This window comes from Manacus vitellinus, unplaced genomic scaffold (assembly GCF_001715985.3).
Source record: "Manacus vitellinus isolate BGI_N305 unplaced genomic scaffold, ASM171598v3 scaffold_12_pilon, whole genome shotgun sequence".
Classification (NCBI taxonomy): Eukaryota; Metazoa; Chordata; class Aves; order Passeriformes; family Pipridae; genus Manacus; species Manacus vitellinus.
Genome location: NW_021938949.1, coordinates 12,989,827 through 13,014,289, shown reverse-complemented (window position 1 = coordinate 13,014,289; position 24,463 = coordinate 12,989,827). Strand labels below are relative to the sequence as shown.

The 24,463-nt window shown below is 38.1% G+C and overlaps 1 protein-coding gene and 1 long non-coding RNA gene across 3 annotated transcripts in view; both read left to right on the top strand.

The window, feature by feature from the left end:
- The window catches only part of PARN (poly(A)-specific ribonuclease), a 47,809-nt gene extending 42,846 nt beyond the window's left edge, over positions 1–4,963 (top strand). Inside the window, exons 22-24 of one of the 2 annotated variants that reach the window (XM_018067448.2) lie at positions 1,534–1,727; positions 2,788–2,836; positions 3,797–4,963. In XM_018067448.2, coding sequence (XP_017922937.2) covers positions 1,534–1,727; positions 2,788–2,836; position 3,797 — 244 coding nt within the window. In that variant the 3' untranslated portion in view covers positions 3,798–4,963. Of the gene's footprint in view, positions 1–1,533; positions 1,728–2,787; positions 3,730–3,796 lie in introns of those variants that run through there. The other variant, XM_018067449.2, reaches the window with a different exon arrangement.
- Positions 4,964–5,738: 775 nt separating this feature from the next.
- LOC115307122 lies at positions 5,739–23,928 on the top strand. The gene is made up of 3 exons (XR_003915566.1): positions 5,739–5,991; positions 16,062–16,159; positions 23,839–23,928. It is a non-coding gene; the product is annotated as an uncharacterized LOC115307122 (long non-coding RNA).
- The last annotated feature ends 535 nt before the right edge of the window (positions 23,929–24,463 follow it).

The following is a 24,463-nucleotide window of genomic DNA, read 5'->3' as shown; positions in this document are numbered from 1 at the left end:
CTTACAAGCTTTTCTAAACAATTTAAAAAAAAACATAGTAGTTTTTAATTCCCTGAATGCTCTTTCTTTGCTAGATTTTTTTTTTCTTTCAAGCCCAGTTTTTGCCTGTTTTGCCATATTGAGTTGTGTATGTAGGATAAACAGTTCTATCCAGCTTTTTGGCTTCCATCTTTTTATTGATGGTAGTTGTGGTGCGACTCCAAATGATGATTTGTAGGAAATCATGCAAGAACGCCTTCTGTGTGTGAATGTTTGGAGGAAAAGCCAACTATTCATCAAAGTGAATGGTGTTTGTGCTCCTAAAGTGGAAGTAAGAGCATGAGACATAATCATATGTTTCATGTTTGTTTATTGCCTTTGGACATCCCAGAAAGAGTCTGTTTTAAATTGCAAAATGTTCAGCTGAAAAAATTCCATTTCAAAGCCAAAACTCTGCTGCTGAATTTAGAAGTCCTTCCTTTAGGTGAAACCTTGTTGAAACACCATAATTCCCTGGTATTGATTAAAAAGAAAACAATACCTTGTAAAGCTTTGTTTTATAACACAGTATTAATATTTCAGTCACAGAATGGAACATGGCTTAGATGCATACAGCTATGTTGTGTGGTTCTTAATGGAAAACTAAAGGTTCATAAGTCTAAAACTACCTTTTTTTTTAATTGGTAGTTCTAAAAGAGGATTAAATTAGACATTTATATAGCTGGTGTTCACATATCTAGAAGTTCGTAGTGGGAATTGTTTTTTTAATTTAGCCCCTTTGCTACTGCATTCTTTCTTGTACTCATGCTAATTTGATTTTAATATTGTCATTTGTCTTTGAAGGGATCTTAACAATAGCATTGCAGTGGAACACAAGCCTACACAGTGTTATTTCAGTGTGTGCTGAATGAAGTGGAGCTCTGAGTTCATCTTCATACCCTGTTAGTCAGGCTTTAGTAGATACTACTAATGAAATGAGTGTGTGAGTTTTTGTGCTTTTTATTTTACCAGCCCCGTGGATAATAGGACTTTTCACTTTAAAGTCAGATTTAAAGTTTATTATATGGAGCTTGATGGTTTTCTCTGCCTTTATATAATAGAAATGCTTTTAAAACCCTCTGTAGTTCCAGGAGAGAGGATGAAGTGAACATGTGGAATCCTTCAGTATGGAGATGTGTGTTTGAGGCTCAGTTGTGTGTAACTGGGTGTCTATTGACAGTGCTTTAACCACGAGAATAAAAGTTAAAACTAAGCAGGGATAGAGAACAGCTTTAATTACATTTCAGTTGAGTGATCTCATCAGAACAGCAGCCAAGCCTTAGGCATCTATAGTACAAAGAATGAATACCTTGATCTCCATAAGATTGGATTAGATAGCCAATTTATGGAATTTTATAGTTAAGGCAAGTCTACTAGATAATGTCACTTCATGGTACACCACTTAATACAGTTTATTCTGCTACCTTCATAAGCATTTAATAGATGTGCACCAACTACTACCTGTGTAATAGTAATCCTTGACTCACTCATAATCATCTCTCCTCTGTGTGCCAGTTTTACAGGTACCAGCACAGTGGGCAAGAGAAGCATGAGTCCTATTGAGGAAGAAACTGGTTCTGATGACATGGAAGAGGGAGAGGACCAAGGTCCAGAATGTGATCAGACAGACTCCTGTGCAGAGGCCCTTCCAGATGGTAAGAAGAGAGCCAAAAAATTGAAAAAGATCAAGACAGATCAAGTTCCAGCAGGTAAGTGCAGTGTTGGTACACGGTTTTGTTCTGTTTGAAAGTGCCCTGGGCCTGAACAGAACCAAAGTTGTTCTCTTGAATGTCTTTGCTTGTAACAGTGAGTTACTCCATTACAAAGTGATGAATTTTGCATTATGCAAAAATTGGGAAAAACAAACAACAAAACCAAAACAAAACCAGAGAACCCACAAACAACCATAACCCCACCCAAGACCAACCAAATGAAGCAGAATGTTGTTGATTTATTACTTGCTTACTTTCTTTCTTAAGATGAAACTCTTTGAGTATTTTTTTAGCTATTCTTAATATTTTTTAATGTGACTTTCTATTCAAGATTACTCAGTGTTATTAGTCATCTAGAGCACTCCCTGTATTGAAATATATTCAAATATTCATAGATAAAACTTCATTTATATATCTGCATTAGCAACTTTTATCCAGAAAGTGGTATTGGATACCAAGCATCCTTTCTCCTGATTTGGCAGAGTAAAATCTTTCGTAGCTGATTCAAAAGCTGTGCTTGGAAATTGCTTTCTTCTTCCAATTCAGGAGGGCAGTTGGGCCATGTAAGCATATGCAAAATGACAAGAGTGTCTACTGTAATTCCAAGTATAAAATTCAGGCTCTGGATTTGGCATTATGGAAATATGCATTATCAGTATTAGTGTGATTCGTCTTTATTCTCCAGTTAATTTGGGCTGGAAATATTCTTCACTGTCTTAACTGCCTTGAACAAAAATAACTACAAGTACACATGAGAAAATAGTATTATTTAACTTTATCATCCCAGTTATTGCAAAACCAAAATTACTTAATTACTTGGATTAAAAATGCAGTATTTACTGTTTGGATAAGAAACCCAATATTAACCTTCATTCCCCCCAACTCCCTTTTTTTTTAAAGTGTCTGTTCATAAACACTCTCTTGGTTTCTCTTTGTCAATATTGACTTGCCAGTAATGTATCTAGAACCTCACTCTACTGGAGAAAATATGTCTTAATGTGCTCTGAAAGAACAAAAATATTCTTGATTTAATTTTTGTCCCATGACTGTCTTTTAGGAAGCCTCACCACTAGTTCCACTGGAATTTTTGAAGTCCCTGAAACATGGTAGGAAACAACTGCCTTAACAAGTGGAATTGATTGAAAGCAGTTGAGAGAATACACCTCTTGGAAGCCATACTTTATTTAAATAAAGTGGTGTTAACAAAGCAGTCTGTGTCCCGAAAATCAGTTTAATTATTTTAAACTGTTTCTTGAACAATCACTGTCAGTTTTGCTTGTGTGTATATTAACCAGTATATGACTCGTTGTTGATCATGTGAACTCCTTGCTGTCGTAACCAATGGTAGATTTAAGAAGCAAGACTAAATGTATTTTGGTCACCTCCTTTGGCATGCTGGCTCTGAACTGTCCAAAACCAACTGGCACTCCATGATTTCATGCTGGGCTGTCTCCTGTGCTTGGGGGGAGTTACCACGAGTCTCCTCATATTTAGCTGTTTTTCCAGGCAGTATCAGTTTGCTGTCAGCATTCTGGAAACAGGTAGAACTGCAGTTTCACATATTGCTTTCTACCACTTACTTTATCTGGAAATATCTTTTGAATTTCTGTTCTCTACCCCCACCCCCTGTGCAGATGGTATTCATCTAAATGGCAGCTTTACACATACCTTACCCTTTCAAAAAACTGTAACTTAAAAGTTTCTCAAACATTAATTTCCTGGTGGGAGGTAATTTTTCTTTGTTTTCACATCTGTTGCTGTTCTCACCTTTAAATTCTGGTTTGTTTCTTCCCTCCTTCTTCTTCCCCAGCTTGTGGGGCTTTTGTAAAAATGTTTTTTGTGATAAACCTGCTAACTGCACCAGCCCTTTATTTGTTTAAAAAAGGACCTGCATTGATAGATTTCAGAAAATGTTTGATATTTAACTCTTTTGTATCATGGAAATTAAAACAAAGTATGTATTTCCATAAAATGAAAATTAAAGACATTTTCTTAGGAACTCGTTTGTTTTTATTTATTAGCTTCTGAAATGTTTTTAGTGAAATCTTTTTTTTTTTCTTCTTCAGAATATAACAGTTTTTTGACAGCCTGTGATTAGCAGACCCTCTTGATCCATGGACTACTTTCAAGATATTTGTGAAATGTAACCAAGAAAAGCAAGCTTAATGTCACAAGTCTTAAATTGCTGTGTGTTTCCCTTGAAGACATGAAAACAAAAGAAGAGTGATCTACAAATTATCAAACAATCAAACCCATTGCTGTGGAGAGTGGAATATCAAGAAGGCTTCATGAGATTATATTTACATTAGAGTGGGAGCCACTGTCATTTAAACAATGCAGTAACCTGTTTAAAGCTATGCCAAAATTCATGGGGTTTTAAATTACTGTGAACTTGCATTGCAAAGGGAAAAATAATTTAAAGATGTTAAATGTGAGATGTTATATTTCTAACCTTGGAATACTCCCAGAAGTAGTATAATTAATTTGGTTTTTTAATAGCAGCCGTATCATCACATTCTCACACTAAAATGTGGGAAAGAAGACTTTATTAGTGATGCAAGGGAAAATTAGTAACTGAACTCTTGTGCTCTCAAGGATCCAGAGACTTTTCTTCCCCAAGACTCATGACCTTAGGACTAAATACTTAAATCACTTTCATCTTGAGTATCCAAACCAATTGCAAATTTAGCTCTCATAATATATTCAACACTTAATAGAAGTTGTATAAAGTCCTCATGGGGATGATTCAGGTCATTTATATGGTGTTCTGTGCAAATGTTGGAGGGTGTTATTAACTACATATCCAAAAGAACTGGCATCACGTGATTTGGAATGGAGCTTAGAGCCATGATGACAAAAGGATACAAAAACATTTAAAGGGATTGTCAGAAGTACAGGTTAAGAGGCAAGGGAGTCTCTGCTCAAGAGATAGAGGCCCACGTTGTCACAGAGAATCCACGTGGAGTCTTCACCCCAAGGTTGTTAGGATCTTCTTCATTCTTGAAAAGCAGCACTTAGATACCTGCAGGGAAAATACAAGTCTTAATTGTATTACAATCCCTTAAAAACTTGTTTCTTCAAATCAGACAGTGTACATACTTCTGTAAACTACAAAAGTTAGTAGATATACCCACTACTTCTACTCTCCTCCCCTCCTCAATTGTCATTTTGCAGAGCTGGATGTTACTTATCTCTATCTGTAATTAAATCCTCTGAAGAAAATAGTGCTTTTCCCTTTCCTAGTCCTTACGTGTGCTTGATTTTTACCAGTGAGCACCTGGGTAAGCTACTAAAATGTGCTGGCTGCGGGGCTATGCTGTTTTTAATACTAAGTTTGGGTTGACAAGTGTCAGTGTGTCAGAGGTGGTGTCCTAAGCAGGGACTGGCCCCACTGATACCACATCAAACTTCCTTATTCTGTGGGGTTTGGTTCTCTTCCCTGTGCTTGAAGTGAAATCATTAATTCTAGAAGGGAAAGAATGTAGCTTCTTAAATTAGATCCACATTTGTTTCATAATGTGTGTTTAAAATATGTGCCTAGAATTTGTTTCTGAAAAGCAGAGCTGTCATCGCTAGTTGTGATGGCTCCGGGGATTCCTGGGTTCCTGCTCCCTGGCGGTTTGTGTGCTGTTACTGACTCCAGAGGTCATTGAATCGCAGAATATCCTGAGCTGGACCCACAAGGACCATCGAACAGAACTCCAGGACGCCCCAGGAATCCCACCGTCTCCCTGAGGGCTTTGTCCCGGCGCCTCTCGCCCTCCGGTGCTGCCCCGCCCCGCTCCCCTCAGGACCGGGCGGTGGCGGCGCCGCCCGTCCCCTCCTCCCGTCCCTGCGAGCCGTGAGGGGCCGGGGGCTTCACCGCCCTCAGCGTTCTTGCTCATGCCTCCCGATGGCGTAAAGCAGCCTTTAAAAAACATTACCTTGCGGTCAAGTCGCGCTGTGGAACATTTTCTTCAGCAGCCGCTCAGGGGCTTTGCTGTGGCGGGCAGTGCCCAGCGTGGGCTGTCCCTGCTTGGGCCACCGCAGGCTCTGAGGGGACAGAGCTGAGGGGGAGACGCTGAGGAGGGTGTAGGAACCAACAAGCAATAATATATAGAAGTGCTGGAAGTAGGGGTTGAAGGAAGTGAGGAATTGAATTGAGAAAGTGAGGGAATTTTGTCGGTGGTGTTGAGGAAAGGAGTGTGGGCCTGAACACGTGAGTATCTGAAGAAATGGTGTGGAGAAAACATGAGGGAGGTCTGGCTCAGCAGCAACTGAGGTAGGTGAGCTGGCACCCTGCCCTTGCAGAGGAATGAGAATGGGCTTATTTGGCTGGAACTTACACTTGACAGTGCTAATTTATCTGTGGTGATGGAGCACTTCGTTGCTCGCATCAGAAAGCAGATTAAAACTGTACTTGAAGTAATCATTTTCAAATTCATCTCAAGCATTTATGGGTGAGAAGTGTTAACTCATGTCAGAAGGCACAGGATTCCAGCGCAGGGTATTGGAAGTTGCTGGTAGACAAACAGATAAAGGTAGTTGTGTAGTGTAGGCTAAGGAGGGAGTGTGAATGTCCCTAAAGCATGGATTTGAATGGGCACAGGTGAGAGAGAATTAATTAATCCCATGTAAAATTGAGATTGCTGGGGGTGCAAGAGCCTGTCTTGGTCTCAATTTTGAGCTTGTGATTTGAAGCTAAAAGCCTCAGATGATTTAGATGGAGGACTAAATTTAACTATTGATCCAGTGGTAAAACCAAGAGAGAGATAGAAAGCTAAAACTTTCGGTGACTGTGGGAAAAAGTAAATGTAACTCTTTCTTTCTTTAGACCTTTGAGTTCTGTCATGGTGCCAGAAAATGTCTGGTACCCTGGATGTGTTCTCTCTCTTAAAATCCTGGTAAACGTAATGCAGACAAAAATGTCCTCTGCGATTCAGTGTCAGAGCATACGCAAGGAGACTCTTGGTAATCAAAAGTTCTTGGCTTCTGAAATGTTTAGACTACTGCCAGCTGAGCAGATGTGTACATTGAAGAAGATTCCTCAAGTTACTCCACAGTACATTTAGTAACTGAATAAACATTTGCACTGTTGCAGCATTAGACTCACACTGTGTGCTTCACAGAAATACTGCCACACGTTCATTGCACGAGGAGCAGTGGATGGTGGGTTAGACTGAGGTTTATAGGGGCAATATATTCATAATTAGGATGTCCTATTTGCTTTAATAGGTATGCAGGAAGCTCTTTTAAAAAAATACTCCTTTTCCAGCAGAATTAATTGTTGGCAGCCATGTGCTTCCATGAGCACTGTAGCAGATCACAAGTCAGCCTGAGCTCAACATGGACTTGTGTGGAACACGTTATTCATAAATGCCATACTGAAAACATTCAGCCAAAGTGTGAAAAATTAGATTTCCCTGTGCTTATATTAATTTCTTAAAATGGCTGGTAGTTGTGTTTGTACATGAACAGTCTATAGTCTGAAAATATTGCAGTGTTCTGGCTTATTCCCAGAGTGACCCTGGAGGATGGGGTTGGTGTGTGGCTGAATGTGAGAATCTGGAGGTTATGGCTGTGCCAAGCCAGTTGCATCTTAATCTCTGATCTGTTTTACACCCATCAAATGACTGAAAATGCAATTATATTAAAGCTGATTACTTCAAAAACAGCTTTTGAAGTTACCAATTCCTTATATAAGCCTCAAAAAACTTTGCACTGTTGTTAAGGTAAGAATGGCTATTTTATTTGATTCTCCATACTTATTTTAACTTTTACCTTGAATATCTTTTTCAAATGGGATTTTAAATTTAGAATGTTCAGGGATGATGGTTTGGTTCATGTATATACTCAGGGGTGGGTTTTTATTTGTTGTTGTTTGTTTGTTTCTTTGTTTTTTAAATTAGAAGTCAGATGACTTGATTATAGGATGCTCCTGACTTCAAAAATAAGTTTGCTCCAAGCATGTACAGCATGTGTCTCTACCATTTAAAATTTTTGCATTTGGGGAATTTGATTGTTTAATTTGCAATAACTGATACGTATTTGCCAACAATTCCACAGTAATTTAAAATTGACCCTCTATTTTCTTTGTCAAAGGTCTACATTTCAACCTTCCCCTTTAATTCTCTCATGTACTCGATTTACTTTCAGTTGTATTTTTAATGTGCTGCTGAGAAGCTGCCAGTTATCATTAGAAACTTTTTTACTACAATACTGAAAGTGGACACAGTATTTTAGTTGTCTGGTCTTATGCTGAGCATACTGTTATCAGTGAATAATCCTCTGTTGCAAAGACATAATTTCATGTTGATATTACTGGACTCCCTCACATGTAGAATAATAATCCTTTCTGCTAGACTGTACCACAACTCCTTTGGGGCTTTGAAGTAATTGTTACTAAAACAGATTAAAGAATGGTGGTACTAAATGATCAGTCTGTGAAGAACTTAAGGGGAAGTGTTTATACTGGCAAATTTTAGGAGGTCAATGAGGTGATGCTTGAAATATTTAATATTCCATTCTCATAGAACAGATCACTATTTTTAGTGATCAGTATTTTTAGTACTTCAGTCAGGTTTCTTAATTGATATAAATTCTTCTGTCTCTCAGAGGGTGCAGCTCCAAGGTGTTAAAGCACTTATAACATCTTCATAATAATTTTTAATGGATATTTGCAATTAATGCACAGGGGAGTTTTCAAGACTCATACCTTTGGTTTGAATTATGTCCAAGAACAGGAATTTAACATCTAATTGTTCATCTAATTCATGTCTAACACGAAATTTGGGCTCAGGATGTGTCTAGAGAAAAATGGAGATTCAGTGGCAGAATCACTTGTTTAATACCCTTTAGTCTTTCTATGCCCTTTTTTTTGATGAAAGAGCTCGAAGAATTAGACTAAATATAAACTAAATATGAAACTCTGTTTTAGACTGACAGTTTTAACAAATACATCTTACAACTACTCTTACTACTTGTGATGACAGTAGTAATGTGCTGATTCAGTATGAGTACTAACTGGTACTAAAATCTAAATTTAATGTAGTTTATCTTAAAAAAATGACGGTAGCAGCTATACAAACTCTAAGAAACTGTTGAGTTTATAAAAAGACTAAAGAATAGAATGATGCTCAATTTAATGTATTTCCATACTAGTGGCACTCAAATGTTAGCAGGTGGAGCTATTTTTTCACTGGGGGAGCAAGCTTTTGAAATTACTACTCCAACACATAAGTCTAATGAGCAACAGTAAAAAGTAGCATTTTCTGAGGAAAGTGCACTATTTTTCATGGCAAAGAAAGGCTTCCCAGTTATAGTCTGACAATTTGCAAAGAGTTGCTGAATGCACGAACTCAGCTCTGTGATTTTAGAAGAGACCCTGGCTGGTTTCTCTTTGTGTCTGTGATATGTAAGCTCAGGGTATGTGTGTCATGAGCTGGAAGCTTTTCTGCCCCTGTTAAAAAGCAGCTTTTCTTACTCTAGTTTGCCAAAACATGCACTCAGGACAATGTATTTTAGTGAAACACAAGATTTTCTGCCAGTAGATGCTTTTCAATCCAGTGTAGACGTTTTCTCAGTTTGAATAAGGAATTTGGGAAGTTCTGTTCTGCTGCTACAGGAGTGCAGATGAGACAGAGTTGTGATATGTTCTGAAGTCCAGTTTCTTAAATAAAGGTAGTTCCCCACGTCCCTTCCTGAGCATATATCAACACTTTGAAGTAATGCACAATGAATTTAACAGTGGCTACCACATTCTCATCTACTTCTACTTATGAAATGCTCACTTATGTTAAACAAACCAAACACTTTCTTGTTCCTTGAATACTTTCCTGAAAAACAAGCACACACATAAACACAGCTGTAACTGCTGCAGTAAAAGTGCAGTAAAAAAAAACACCTTAGAAAAATGTCAAATGTTTACTCTACATATAGTTTTACTGGTGTGTATTTTACCTTTATGTTTAGTAATAAATTATTTGGATAAAAATACTGCTGCGAATCGAACATAGAGCACAATTTCAAGTATAATCATACAATCTAGGGTAGATTTGTGAACTGTAATCAGTATTTAGAGCTCCATTACTCATTTTGGCAAATAGATTTCACGTTGTTTCCCTCGGCAAGATCTGAAATTATCCCTGTGTCTGAAATTGCAGCCTTTGCCTCTCCCAGGCTGTTGGGTGATTCAGGCAATCTGTGTAATCTCAGTGTGTCCATGGATGGAGCACTCCCTCCATTTCCACAGGCAGAATATTTATGTGAAATGCAACATAAAATTACTAATCTGGCACGCTGAGTGTTTAACATCCTGCAAGGATGGTGGAACCACTGTGTGGCTGCTCTGCCACCGTGCCACCAGTGCAAAGGAATTCCTGGAGCAAGGCTGGAGGCACTGGCAAACAGCTCATGAGAACAGGACAGTGTCAAACATGGTAAAAGCTACAGAAAACTGGAAGAGTTTTTTGCTTGGAGGCCGAAGAGCTAACCCAAACCCTAACAAATCCTAAAATTACTGAAAGGAAATGGACAAAGGTTTTCACTAAAGGTGAGAAGTTAATTAGTTGTTAAACTTGTGAGGATGTCTTCACATTTAATAGAGCTGAAAAGTCTTGTGCAGGTAAGACCTCATGCAGGGGTGCCCTTTGACAAATGTGACACTGGACTGAGCAAAGATAAAACTGTTTTCCTGTTTTATTGAATAACATGCAACTGTATTAATACCTGTAGGTGTTGAGGACTCAGCTGGACCACAGAATGTGGATGTTCCACACCAGAGCAGATTTTATGTGTCTCGTCCTTGTTAGGGGCAATTAATTCATAGTCACTGCCATGTTCTCTAACTTTACATGCCTGTAAAAGTGTAACAAGCTCTAAGATTACTATTTATTTCCCACAGCTCTTCTGTTAAATGCCAATACTGTGGTATTTATATCTTTACTGTTTTTTATGCCAGCAGACAATATGCAAACATTTAGTCAAATAGACACTGGAAAATGAAAGAACCAAATGGTTTGTATTATACAATTTCCTTTCCTTGCTTCTTTGTACATTCTTAATAAGAACATTTACTCCTCATTTAATCATTTAATTTCAATTTGTAAAAGTGAGAAATATTTTCTTATTGAGCATTCCTAATAGGTTTGCTATCTGTGTGTTTCTTTGAGACAGCTGGAAGATTCTATATATACTCCAAATTTTTCAGTTTTCTGCTTAATTTTTCAGTTTATAGATAATTACTGAGGGTGTTAGCAGATTTTGCAGAGAGAGACATCACGACAACAAGACGTGCTTGTCTTAGCAGTCTTCTTTGAAGAAAATATCCAATTTCTATTCTTTTATGGTTTGGGGAGGGCTTGGTTGTGTTGCAAGGCACATTCTAAAAATAAAACATGGAAATGTCTAGCTGTAAGTGTAAGTATGTGATGACTGCAGATGTGGATATGATATGCTCAGGAAGAACAAGGCCAAGCATTGACATCCCAACACTGTGGGAAACAGAACAGAGTAAGTGATCTTTTTTGGCCCATAAACCTGACTGAAGTTGTATTTGCAAACAGTCCAACTGTGGAAACTTCTGGGAAAAAACAGCAGGAAGCTGACACTCATCTAGGATTGTGTGTAACAGAAGTGCAAGCTAACTCATGTTCAGGAGACTGGGGGGTTAGCTTTTTTCCCTAATGCTGAAGTGTATTTGCATTTCAGAGAGGTTTAGGGTTGTGTCTGGCTCAAAGGTCACACGATTTTCAAGTTTCCTCCAAGGAGAGGTGAGTTGCACACCAACTTTAATGTAGTGCAACCTAGAAAAATTAAAAAGTAAAAATGTTTGCTGTAGTGAGATGTGAATACAGGGACTTGTAGTAGATGAGAAGAATTTGCAGGACTCACTTGTTACCTTTTACATATTTTCCATTGCTGCTCTTGCTCTGTGTATTGTGAACCTTCCAGACATGGATGTTTACTGCAGATCAGCAGAGTCTTACTAAGATCTACCCACATTCGAACTGAAAAAAATCATCACACTGAATTATCAAAGCTTGTAGTGCAAGCAGCACAGAGTTCTTACTGTTGATAACAAACTGAGAGTGCTGCCACGTTCCAGATGTTTTATTCTGTGGAATAGAAATCACTGTGAATGATCCTAAGAGAAAATAAGGACTGTGCCACTGGTCTCTCTGGATGGGTGGATCCATTTTAGCATGGCTGGCTTTTAGGTAACTGAATTAGTACTGGAAACTGGAATGGAAAAAATGGGTAATATAAATAAGTTAAAGCATCCATAATCATAGATACACAGTATCTGCTTAGTAATAAAACCAAGGCAGGGACTTAACAACCTTATAAAATTCCAAATATCTAAACAGAATAGCTGGAGAATTGACATAGTTGACTTGAAAATCTAGAGTGCTTTACTTGTATTTCATTAGAAGAAAGTAATGGCTTAGTGATTGAATAATATTATGCCACATTCAAAAGCACAGTCTCCCACTCCCCCTTCATTTCCTGAAGTTTGAGCTCTGTTTAAATCACTGCAGAGCCACTTGGCACTCAGTGCTATTCAGACATGCCAGTTCATGCTCTGCTCTGTGATCCAGCTCCCTCTCACGTGGCTGCAACTGTCTCGCACCTTTCATGCTCTGAAAGGCTTTCTTTGCCTTCAGCTCTGAGCTGACTGGGAGCTGCAAATGCCCAGCTCAGAGTCTGAGCAGCTGCAGGAGTTCCCTTGTCCAACGCCCAGCTCTCATGCCATACATGCTACTGAATCTCATATTCCACACAATCCCAAACTTGGAAGCTGGAAAGCTCCTGGAAATCACTGGTCTGAAACTAAAGCAATTCTTCATGGAGTGATTTGTCTGTGTTCCACCCTAGGATGTTTATCACAACTTTAACACTGAAGTTCATGGTTGGTGGGAATCTGCAAACTTTTTGATTTGTGTTTTTGTGTGTACTTCAGATTTTGTAACAAATATGAATAATGACTTTTTCTTCTCCTTTAGTGCATTTGTATTTCCAGCATACAACTGAACTAGAGCAGCTCACAAATGTATTTTCAAACTCAATGTGGATTAAGATACAATGTAAGGGATTCCTTACTTGTCTCCACAGTGCTTTTAATTCTTGCACCACAATCTTATTCTCAAAATACAGAAATCTTTGCTTATTGGAACTAATAATCAATCCCCAGCTGTGGCTGAGGACTCAGTGTTGATTTATGTAGGGTTGGACAGTACATAGAGTGAAACTGAGCCACTTAAACCTGCAGAGGTTAAAGTTTTTTGTAAATGTGAATTTAATATCGTATTTAGCTAAAGTTCCTGGTTGAGGCTGGTTCTTTAGGGAACCTGTGATAATTTACAGCATTAGAAGGGGAAGTGGTACAGTATTTCCTGTTTTTCCTAGCTCTGTATGGAGTAATTGCTCTGGCAATTTTACTGACACTTCTTTCAGTTTACTATAAAATCATATCACAAAAACTTCACAATTTGCCAACAAAATAACCCCCCAAATTTCAATATTTCAATAGATCCAAGGGCTAGAATGACTCCAGCACTTAATCTGGTGGTTACTGTAGAGCTGTTCCAATGCTCCAAAGCTACTGGAGGATGCTCTACTTCACTTATGTTTCATTAGTGTAATATAAGTGTCCTATTGTCTGGGTTTGTTCTGTTATTCTTCCCTTTAATAGCCACCTAAAAGGAACAGCCACTGAAATACTAAAAATGAGGATGAATGACACATTGTAAGGAAAGAGGCTCTATGCCAAATTCCACACATTTACACTGCCAACATTTATCCACAATGTTGGCAAAGTGGAGAAACACTTCTGAGCTGCTCTGTTATTTATGAAACAGATAATTTTTTTTTTCCTGGTAGGACAATGTTGGATAATTTGATTTTTGTCACCATCACCTTAGCCACCAGTTTTAGGGTGACAGTGGGCAAGACACTTTAACCCATCTATGTCTCTAGTTTCTCCTTCTGTAAGATGGAGGTAAGAGTTACATGTCCCATATTACTCTGAGCCTGAAGTCAGTTAAGCTCCAGGAGTATATTTTATTTTTATGTGAGACATTATTGCATATGAAATGAATCATTTCTTGTATGAATTTAATACTTATTTATGATGTGAAATTTGTCCATAAAAGCAATACATGGTGAATTAACTGTTTTTACATCTATTATACACTGTTTGACAGAATCAAGTTTGACTGTTTCCTTCAATTTATTTGACAAATATGACCATCCACCCTTAAAGATACTGTGCCTCGTGTGTGTGTGTCTGCAGTCATCCCAGGATCTGTCTGCACTGTGAACTGCCACGGGTTTGTGTCTTGTCCTTTCCCCTCCCCTCTGTCTCCCCAGTGTTTTAACTGAACTGCATTATCCTGTGTACTAATTAAATGTATAGGGGTGGTGTTGTGCTAGAGAATCTTAGTTTATGCAATGATCTCCCCCCTGCCCCTCCTGCCTTCTTGTCCTGAAAAGCCCTATAATGCAGCTTTTCCTGCTATTGTAAACTGCCAGCAGACAGCATGAAGTTAGAAATGGGTGTTCGTTGGGTGAGAATGTTGGTTTGAGCAACGTGTACTGAGTGTGTGTGCATTGGGAAGTTAATTTAGTGTCAGAGATTTCATACAGAAGTTCCCCCTGAGCAGTGGCCTCAGGCAAAAAAGATAAATCCTTATTTTTTGAGAGGTCTTCCCGACAATAGGTAAGGAAAGCATGTCTGAGGTCAAGCAGGTAAATATTCACTGCAAACCTAACCTGGGGAGTTACACTGCTACACAGGGGCTGGTTTTCTGTGCAACTGGAATATTACACAGGAATAATCCAGCTGGGAGGGGACAGGGGAGATGAAACAAAAAAACAATTCAATTAGCTGTTCTTGGAAATCCTAGTACAGGTTCTCTTGGTTAACACTAAGTGTGTGTTTGTGCAGGAATGGAGGTCTCTGGGGTCACATAACTATTCATCTTGATATTTGTAGGAAATGGCATTAAGTTTTTTAAATTCCTTGAATAAATATGTAAAAATACTTTCCAGTGACATTCTACATCTGCTACAGTTCTCTTCTAATATTTTCCTGGTGTAGTTTAAGCATCATGTAAGCATGAAGAGAAAGGTTTCTGCTGTTCCATGTGGTCAGTTGTTCTAGACAGACTACTTTCAGTTCATATCTAGTGTGCTCAGCCTTCCCTAACAGGCAGACCAGGACTCCAAGGCCCAGGCCACTTATTTGTAATGCTCTGATTGTCTTAAAAACGGGGGTAAGTTGAATTTGCTTTTTGGTTTGTTTGTTGTAATAATCTAATTTGCCCTCCTATTTTTGCACTAATGTCTGTGTGGAACAGAGAGCATACCAAAGAAGAAACAGCGCTTCAATTTATTTTTTATTTCAGCTTCCTCTTACACTCTCTTTTTATTCTTATAGTTTTATTTTTTGAATGAAAATTTTAACATTAATTTAACTTTCAAGATTTTTTTAAAAAAGTTTCAACAAAGTCTTTGTTTTATTTTATTCCAAGACAGTGTTTTCTCTTGTGCATTGTTTGGACTTATTAGAACTCCTAAGCAGAAAGTTAAGATTTCTTTTTTGAAGGTCACACACATTCTGCCAACTACACATATTGTTGGTGAGCCAGATATCTCCAAGAGAAGGCTTAGAAAGGTGGTTTGGAAGTGTTCTGGGGTTTAGCAACTGCACAGAGTAGAAACTCATAAAATATATTATTCAGGCAGAGAAAGTTCTTTGAGTCTAAAGAAAAAATCTCTGGGGCTCAGAAAGAGAAGTAACAAACTCTAAAAAAATATTTTTAAATTGCTCAGGGAATAATTCTTCATGTATGGTTTGCATTATCTGCAAAGTGCAGTATTTGATTCTAAAATAGAAGCACCTCAAGTAAGTCATTACTTGAAATTAATTTAGTCCTAAATAATTTAGTCAAGTTGAACCATACATAAGCCATACTTTTTTTTTTTAATTTACAGTGTAAAGTTTAAAAATACTTTGCTGTGATGGCAGTGTAGAATGTGTACGGTAAGAGGGGGATTTTTGTGCAGATTAATTTTAGCATTTATAGTCTCCTGACTTTCAACTGACTTTTTTTTTTTTTCCAAATTGCAGTCTTAGATTGCTGCAACAGAACATCACCTCTGTAAACTGAAATAATGTAATTAAATCTTCTCATTCAATCTTGTGGAGTCTTTGCATACACAATGCTGTCAATTTGAAAGGTGAACAATTCTTAGTTTCCACATATTTCCCTTGTCCTGAAGCTGCAGTGTGTGGGCACGTGTGTGACTTTAGTGCCACAGGAGCTTCTAAAGGAAGATTTCTTGTCCTAGTGCTGGGCTGTTGGACCCTCCTGTGACAGTGGGACAAAGGACATTGTCGGAGATGGAGTGTGATGGGAAGGACTTGAACACCTGCTGAAGCCTTGGAGGTAAAGAAAGGGGGGAGAGAAAAGACAAGTGTGGTGCAGCAGGGGAATGGAATTGCAGTATTGAAACACCCCCTAACATGCTGCTGCACTTTGAGGTTCTTTCTCCTCAAATATGCTAAGAAGAGATTTGATAATATAAAGTAAAAATACAAATAGCTTTCTTTTTTATTTTTTTAAAAAAGTAATCTTAGTTAGTTTCTGTAGTCTAGATTTCCAAGATGCCACAAACTGTATTGTAGGAATTATGTGATCTATAAACATTACAGTAAAAAATCTCAGACTAACCTTTAACCCATGCTAACTCTGAATTATTTTGATTTTATGAGTGACTATATGCAAATGAGTTGGACCTTGTGATTGATAATTCAGTGCTTGACATTACTGACAGTAATGACAAGTCCCTTATGATGAAGGTACACATCAAAATATGAGTGTGGCTAAAACATCAGAGTTTCTTTAAATAGCAAGCTTTCCCTTTGGTGTAAGGTACCAGGCAACAAAAGTGTATTTAAACCAACTATTTTAAGTTATTTTTAAGTACAAAGCAAATTTTCCCTTTACAGTCTGGTGCTTAACAATTATTAAAGTAAACAATTATTAAAGTAATAAATAAATGGGAATGAAGAAAATATCATCCTTATTTGCAGAAGAGCCAAATGATGTAACAAGTTACTTTTTGTTTCAGAATGACCTAATTAGGACATTAAGGCCAGGGTTTCCAAAGATTCATTGGTTTGACCTTCCTGAAAACTTCTGCTACAAGCACATGGATATTTAAAATATTTCTTTCCCAAAAGCATACTGTAATTTCTTGGACCTCAATTGAAAAATACTGTGGTGCATCTTTGGGGACTTTGTATAGAGTAAGTAAATAACTGCTTTTTATTAAATACATTTTAATGAAAAGACCAAATTAATAAACAGGACACCCAAACCAAATGCATTTAAGACTGAGCTTAATTTTGCTTTTGCACAGGCCTCTGCAAACCCATTGATTTTCAAAATGACTGGGTCAATAAATAGCAGTATTTAATGAGATTCTGGAAACTAAATCAACTTCAGACAAGTCAGAGTTCCAGTCTTGTGCAAACAGGTGCAATTGAAGTGGCTGCAGTGGATTTGATTACTGACATTTCTTGGGAGGCTGACAGAGACTGAGATAAATCTTTTTGAAAGGCTGCACACAAGGGGCAGTCGACAGTGTGTTTCTCCCCAGAATTTTAAGACATCAGTTTTACCTCCTGGGGGAATTTTCTATTTGAAATGTTATAAATTTGCCATTGTTGCACTTGCCAATATTGTGTCAGATTTGCAGCATGAAATCTCCTAACTTACCGTGCATTAGCTTGAACTATTTTGCACATATACAATTGGAAATGATTAAATAGGGTTTCAGTTAAACAATCTTCCCCTGACAAGCTTAAGCAGAGTTTTACTTCAACAAACAAAGCCATTAGGAAGCCATCTGTTTGAAAATGATCTAGACTGTGGAATTTAATATTTGTGTCTGCATTACCTGTTATTGAATTGGTGGCTCTTGTATTCCTAATTATGTGAAACCCACAGGCAGGGATATAAAAATATTGGGATTTTTATAGCAACCGTAATAAATTGTTGTGATTACTTGTTTGCTGCTATAAATTGTCAAAACAAGAATCAGCCAGCCTCCTAACTCACATTTCCCTGAGGAGCTGTAATGTCCACAGGCTCCACCGCTTTCCTAACCCATAAGTATTTGCCTTTTCCTAAGTTAAGTGGAGAAATAATGTCATACACACAGCAAACTGTTATAAACCTCCTGGTTTGTTACCTTTTGCAGTTTCCTATTTGGTACTTTGCTTTGGATGGTATATAAAGTCAATAAGCAGGTGGAAACTGGGTCATAGGAATCTTTCTGGTGCCAAAACCCAACTTAATGGAAATTGTTAAACATAGCTGTATTTTGTAAAGGAGCTTTGCTGTTCTCATCTGACTTTGGCGTAATATTCTGTATTATGTGTGTTTGAAACAATTGTAAATTAATGCTGAATCCATTTGGCTCTCATCAGCTCCTGTCAACAGCAAACACATTTCATACAGATTTATGTTCCCAGGAAATAGGAGGTCTTTTCTTTGAAATGTTACAGCTTTACCTTTACATTTTTATGATCTTTAAATTTCAGTGTTCTTAATCTAGACAAGAGCTGAAGCTGTAAAATTTGTCTATGAAGGCTGTTTATTAGGTTAATGCTTACTTCAAAAATTATTAAATAAAAACAGGTTTTTAAGTAGGACTGACAGTTGAATGGGTGATATCCAATGCTGCACAGAAGTCTTAAATTTCCTAGTATTTTCATACCTATTTGCCTCTTAAGACAGATTTTTTTTTTTTGAAAGTTAGTACACAGCAACTAGGATTTGCTAGAGCATATCCTATCCTACACTAAAATAAGTGCATTCCTTTATGCAGTTGAAATGAAAATCGGGTTTATATCTGTAAGCAAACAAAAAGTGAAATGATGTAGAGAAAATATTTCAGGAGAAATATTGTACAAAACAAGATATTGCAAGATTTTCCACACAGTTTGAAGAATTATTTGCTTTGAAAAGTTTGGACAGATGAGCAATTTCGTTTGAGGACATAAATACCTTCTCATTTAGTGTGAAACTGGTGACAGTCCTTGAAATGCCTTTCCAAAGCAAAGACAAAGATTTCATAATCTCTGTATCAGAATTGGTGGTAATGCAAATTCATGATATATGTTAACAGTTCCTTCATTAGCTTTGATGTCTAACTTTACAAAATATTAATTTTCTGAGGGCTAAGTGACACGAATTTTGCCATGCTTTAATTTTTTTTTTCGAGTAATAAGTCTGAAAGAAGGTAGAGTGCTCTGAGTGAGTTACACCAAACCCTGTCAGATCTGATGATATAAAATGTTTCAGAGTTTGTTTGTCTGTCAGAGTCAGGGTGAGTTAAATCTCTATCTGGAATTTTAGCAAGTGAGTCACAGTGAGGTCTTCAATAACAAATGTTTTGACTGGGTGTCCCAGGTGGAGAAAAATTGGCCACTTAGATCTCACTGAAGAATAATTCTATAGTTCTCTCTTGACCTTACTTTTTTATTGCTGTTTTATTGTTTCCTGTGTGGAGAGGGAAAAAAAAAAAACCCAACCAACATTCACACAGCTTCTTTTATGGTCATGATTCACCACTGTGGCAATCAAGCAAACCTTGGAAGGACACTGAGTGAGGCCTTGCCAGTGCTTTGAAGTGCAGGGCAGGCAGAGCTGTTTGGACGTGGTTTGACTTGAATGTTCTGCTAATGTGTGATTTCCAAAGTTCCTGCTTGTGGTTCTCCACCCAGAGAAAAAGAAGGCAGTGACAATGCACCCTCAGACTTTTTTTTCTAAGAACACATAAGAAGTACATAATAATGAAGAGGAGTTGAAAATACTAAAAATGCAAATTATTATCTTGAAAAGTTGTAGTCAAATGATTCTTATGAGTAAAGAAGTCAAGGACAAAATTAGTTACTTGTAATGTGAGGAAAGCAATGCTGAATGTTGTCCTGGTATATCTACAAATGGTTTAAAATTCCAGTTTAGTAGTTTGGGTGTAATTTTACAATATGTGGAAGAATAAAGACTCCATTAGGAAGAAGTACTTGTCTCAGGCAGGAAATCTTCCTCTGGTATTTGGCTAAAAAACTGGGAAAAATAGACAAGTAACAGCTCAAATTTTGTTATATTATTTAATGAAGAGCACTTCTGTAATGAAGAGCCATTTGTAAGTATGACTGTATAAAAGGTTTCCTAAAATCATCATAATTATGTTAACTTTTATTGAAAGTGAAAATTTCACAACTGACCTGCAATTTTAAACTGATGCAACAGTGAGAAGAAACACAGGCTTGTCCCAGGCTTTGTAATGTCCAGTGTGCTGGAAATGGACTGGATTGTTTTGTTTCTGTTCTGTCTAAGCCCATACACCTCTCACCTTTGTGATCTGTGTTGGAAGCATGTTTGTCCCCAGTTCACTTTCCAGTCAGGATTGTTTGTCTTCTGTTCCTTGCTAAATGTGAGACTTTGCTGGCTGCTTGCACATGTCCCTCCTGCCCCAAGGACAGCTGTGGCCCGACATTCTCTGAAAGATTAAACACATCTTTTCCTTTGGGCCCCCCTTTTACTCACTCAGGGTTTATAGTTCACCTCTTAGAAAGATGTGATAGTTGAAGTAGACAAGCACAGGGGTGCTTGATTTCATAAAATCAATGATTCTTTCTATTACCTGGTGTGTATTATACAGATGAGAAAATACTGACACTTCCCTTCCTCAGTTTTGAATGTTGATTTGGGCACACTCTGTGCATTCTGTGCCACCCAGCTCTGTACAGAACTTTTCTAGATCATGTTGCATACCTCCTGTGTCACAATTTTGCAGCCAGTTCCCTTCTCCTTTGACCCACAGTTAGCCAAGCACTGCTCACTGTTCCTTTTCCATGCACAAGTTTTGTGCCTCTCTGGGATTCATGACCTTTCCCAAATGCTTTAGTTTTTGAGGTCCAGTTGTTTCATTTTGGGGGGAAATTCTGTAGCTTCAAACCCTGTCTCACAGGAAGAGTTTGGATGAATTGATTGCTGTCTGGCTCAGACACCCCATTGTCCTTTTCTTCTCCCTCTGCACTGGGAGCTGCCAGGGTGGGCTGTTTTCCACAGCCCCATGTCTGAGACATATGTGACTCAGCCCTGACAGCATATGGCTGATTTCACATCCCCTGAGGTATTTAATGATGCAGCAGTTTCAGAACCACAGCCAGGATTCCTGCTTTGTACACAGACAGATTTCCCACATCGTCACCGAGGCTTTTTCAAAGGTATTTTCTCAAGCTGTACTGGTGGCATTCTGCATTTCACACAAGAGTTACTCACCTGCCTGCTTCTTATGTGTAGAGGATGTAAGAGGTGTTGGAGTGGAATAAAATAAGAAAAGTGAGAATTATCACACCACATCACTTCTAAGTATAAAGGTTAGTTACGAAGCCAGCAGCTGCTTTATCTAAACCTCAAGGTATAAAATCACAGTCACAGAAAGAAGAATCTCACATTGATTATGAATCAGAAACATGAGCAAACCCAATAGACACATAAAAGGCTTGAGGCTTGGAAGCATAATTGTGGCTTTTGTCATCCCTGAAGCCACAACTTTTTTCCCCTGCTCTAGTTTCAAAGAGAATAATGGCATCATCTGATGTTTTTGACTTGCACACAGTAAACTTTCTGCAAAGGCATTGGAGCAGTGTCAGTTCTGCTTGGTTCTGGGCTGCCTTTAGTGTGCAGTTGGCGTGTCTAACGTGGGATTCCAGATGGGAATGGTCATCTTGATCCTGGCTTGATTAACCTCTGTTATACCAGTTCAGGGGAGTCATCTGGCAGAAGATGATTTCCTTTTTTGTAAGGATAACATTTTGCTGCACTCCCTGAGCTCACTGAAAAAGGTGAGGAGGGTCCTTCTGGCCAGGAACTTGTCAGGAGATGCAGGTTCAAGGGAAGGGAATGAGGTTGTGTGACTGCAGTCAAGAGAAGCCCTTTATGCCAGCACCTAAGTAGTTGTGTTCCATGAGCTCCATCATCCCCTCTTCTCTGTCATGTTGAGCATTTTCAAATTAAACTGCTTTCCTTAGATTTTTCCAGACTAACGTACATACAAACCTATTAACTAAAACTCATAGTGTCAAAAACTCTTTAGAAATCGAATGAGCTTTCAGAAGGAAGAATTACTAAGAGGCAGTTTTAAGTGTAATAATTTTATATGAGTGTACATTTTATTGTATCTCCTTGGAATCTCGTAACACTAAATATGTTTCTTGCATATGAAGACTGTAACTGAGTGTGAGAGAAGTTTTAAGCTTCAGATTGTGTGGGATGAATGTTCTGTCTCTGGATCCAACTGTCTACAAATTCTAAACAAATATTCCAAGAGGTTGTGTTGCTGTACCCAATATCCACGTGCAATATTCTGAGACTGAGCTTGGCTAATTCTGAATACCATAACAATCCTTAAAAACAACCAACCAAACCAAACAAACAAAAAACCCAAACTCCAAAGGAATAACAACTTAACAAAGATGAAGTTTATTTTCTTGTAGAAGGATTTATGATAATAATGCAGTAACTATTAAAAAGAAGATACCATAGAACAGAGATTTTTTTGTAAATCCAGTGTAAACATGGTAAACTTTTTAAAAATAATTTATTTTTAAATTAAGCTAGAGTGTTCTGTATTATCCTCATTGGAAACAAAAAAGCTCTGGCAACTTTATTCTTTGAAATGCTGGAATGACCCAAAGGCTTGGAATTGAGATTTGATGTTGGCAGGAAAGTGGCCTGCCCCTTGAGCATGTGCTTTTTGTTATTTCTGAGAAAAATCTACATATTCAACCAGGTTTTAACCCTTTTGGGCATAACTCCTGGTATGATCTCTGCTTGCTAGATTTAAACAGTAAAATCTTCGATAACTGCATTCCCTAATTATTTCCATGACCTCTGTCCCCATGGAGTGTGTGCTGTGAGCTCCACAGAGCTGCTGGGTGTGCTCTGGCCCCTCTGTCCCCATGGAGTGTGTGCTGTGAGCTCCTCAGAGCTGCTGGATGTGCTCTGGCCCCTGGAGGTCTCACTGCAGGTCCCTTTCAGTCCAGACCTGGGGGCACAGTGAACCTGGGAGTCTGCCACTGCTGTAGGAAGGGATTCAGCTGAACCCAACTGGCTCAGGAAGGCAATCCCATTTGCTGGGGCTTGAGGATGGTAAAAAATTAGTAAAAGAAGTAACATCTTAAAACTATCCCAGCTGTTACTGAAGTGTTTGAGCACAGCTGGGGAGCCCAGGTAGGGGGATTTCTTGGCACCTTGGTTAAAGACTTCCCTGCCTCGGTCTGTGCTGGAGCTCCCCTGGCAGTGCCTGTCCCAGAACAGAACCAGAGAAATGTTGGCTCTGTGATCACTGCAGGTCATGGCTCTGTGTGTTAAAATTTAACTTTTGTTAAGTTTCCCTTGCTCAGCAGGGAACTGTAGGAGTTTCCCCCCCCAGCCCCCCAGTTTTTATTCTGAGGAATTAGCATAAGAAAGTTATGAACCTAAATTGTAGATGTGGCTAGCGTGGAAAGGTAGTGTGCAAAAGGGTGGCACTATTTGGTGGTACCAGTAATGGTTACAGAGCATTTCCAGTTACTCAGCCTTGTCACCTGCTATTAAGAGGGACATGACAGTTCTGTCTGGTTATGGTGGTTTAAAGAAATGATTCTGTTGAAAGGACTTTGCAAATCTGCTGAGTTGCAAATGTTCTGAACTGGCTTTGTCTCTGTAAGTTAGAGATTTTTCTTTACAGTATCAGCTTTATGTGTGAACCACCTGATATGAGTGACTGGTAGCTGTATAAATGAACTATTTTCAAGGATTTAGCATTAATTCTGCTCTCTGTAATTCCTGTCACTCCTTGTAGTAGTTACTAAGGAAGTACAAAGTGTAATGACTTTGTCATTTACAATTTCTGTAAGAATCCAGATGTTTGAAAAAAAATATTTTGTTAAGAAGTAATTTACTGGGAACATCAGTTTAATGTTGACCTTTCTCAGGCCTTAATCATCTTTAATAATTAAGATTTTCAGTGACTAATTTTTATGATTGCTCTGTTTAAATATCAGGTTCCCGACTGCACTATGACTAAGCAGCCTGGGTGCAGAAAGAGTTCAGCATTCATACAGAACTATACTGGGGATTAAATCTTGAGCAGCAAAACTCCAGTCATCTCCTGAGCACACACAAATGCTCATATAAAGCTACATATGTAACTTGTAAAGGGGAATCAACAAGTAAAAATCACCTCTCACCTTGTGCTCTCTCCAGTGTCTGTTACGTAACAGATAAAATTAATGCAAATAACTGTTAGAAACACTGAGTACACAACCTTTGTTTTACTTACAGTTTGCACAGAAGTGCATATATGTGTCAAGTGCCACAAAGGAGTGAATAAGGCCCCAAAAATTTCTGCCTATTAACTCCAGATGCTTTTTATTTTATGCTTTCATTTTTATTGAGAGAAACATAATATTTAGAATTAAATAATCCACATGTAAACAATTATTTTATATTGATTAGGCTTATCTCCTGAGCCTATTGAATCTTTGCAAAGCTTATGCAATAGAAAAATATTCTCTGTAAGTCAACTACAATTTTTCTTACAGATGATTCATGCTGAGTGTGACAAAGTGGCAGAGGTACCTCTGGGATTCCAGCAAGCTCCTCAGTGTTGTGGTTATCTGTTAAAAA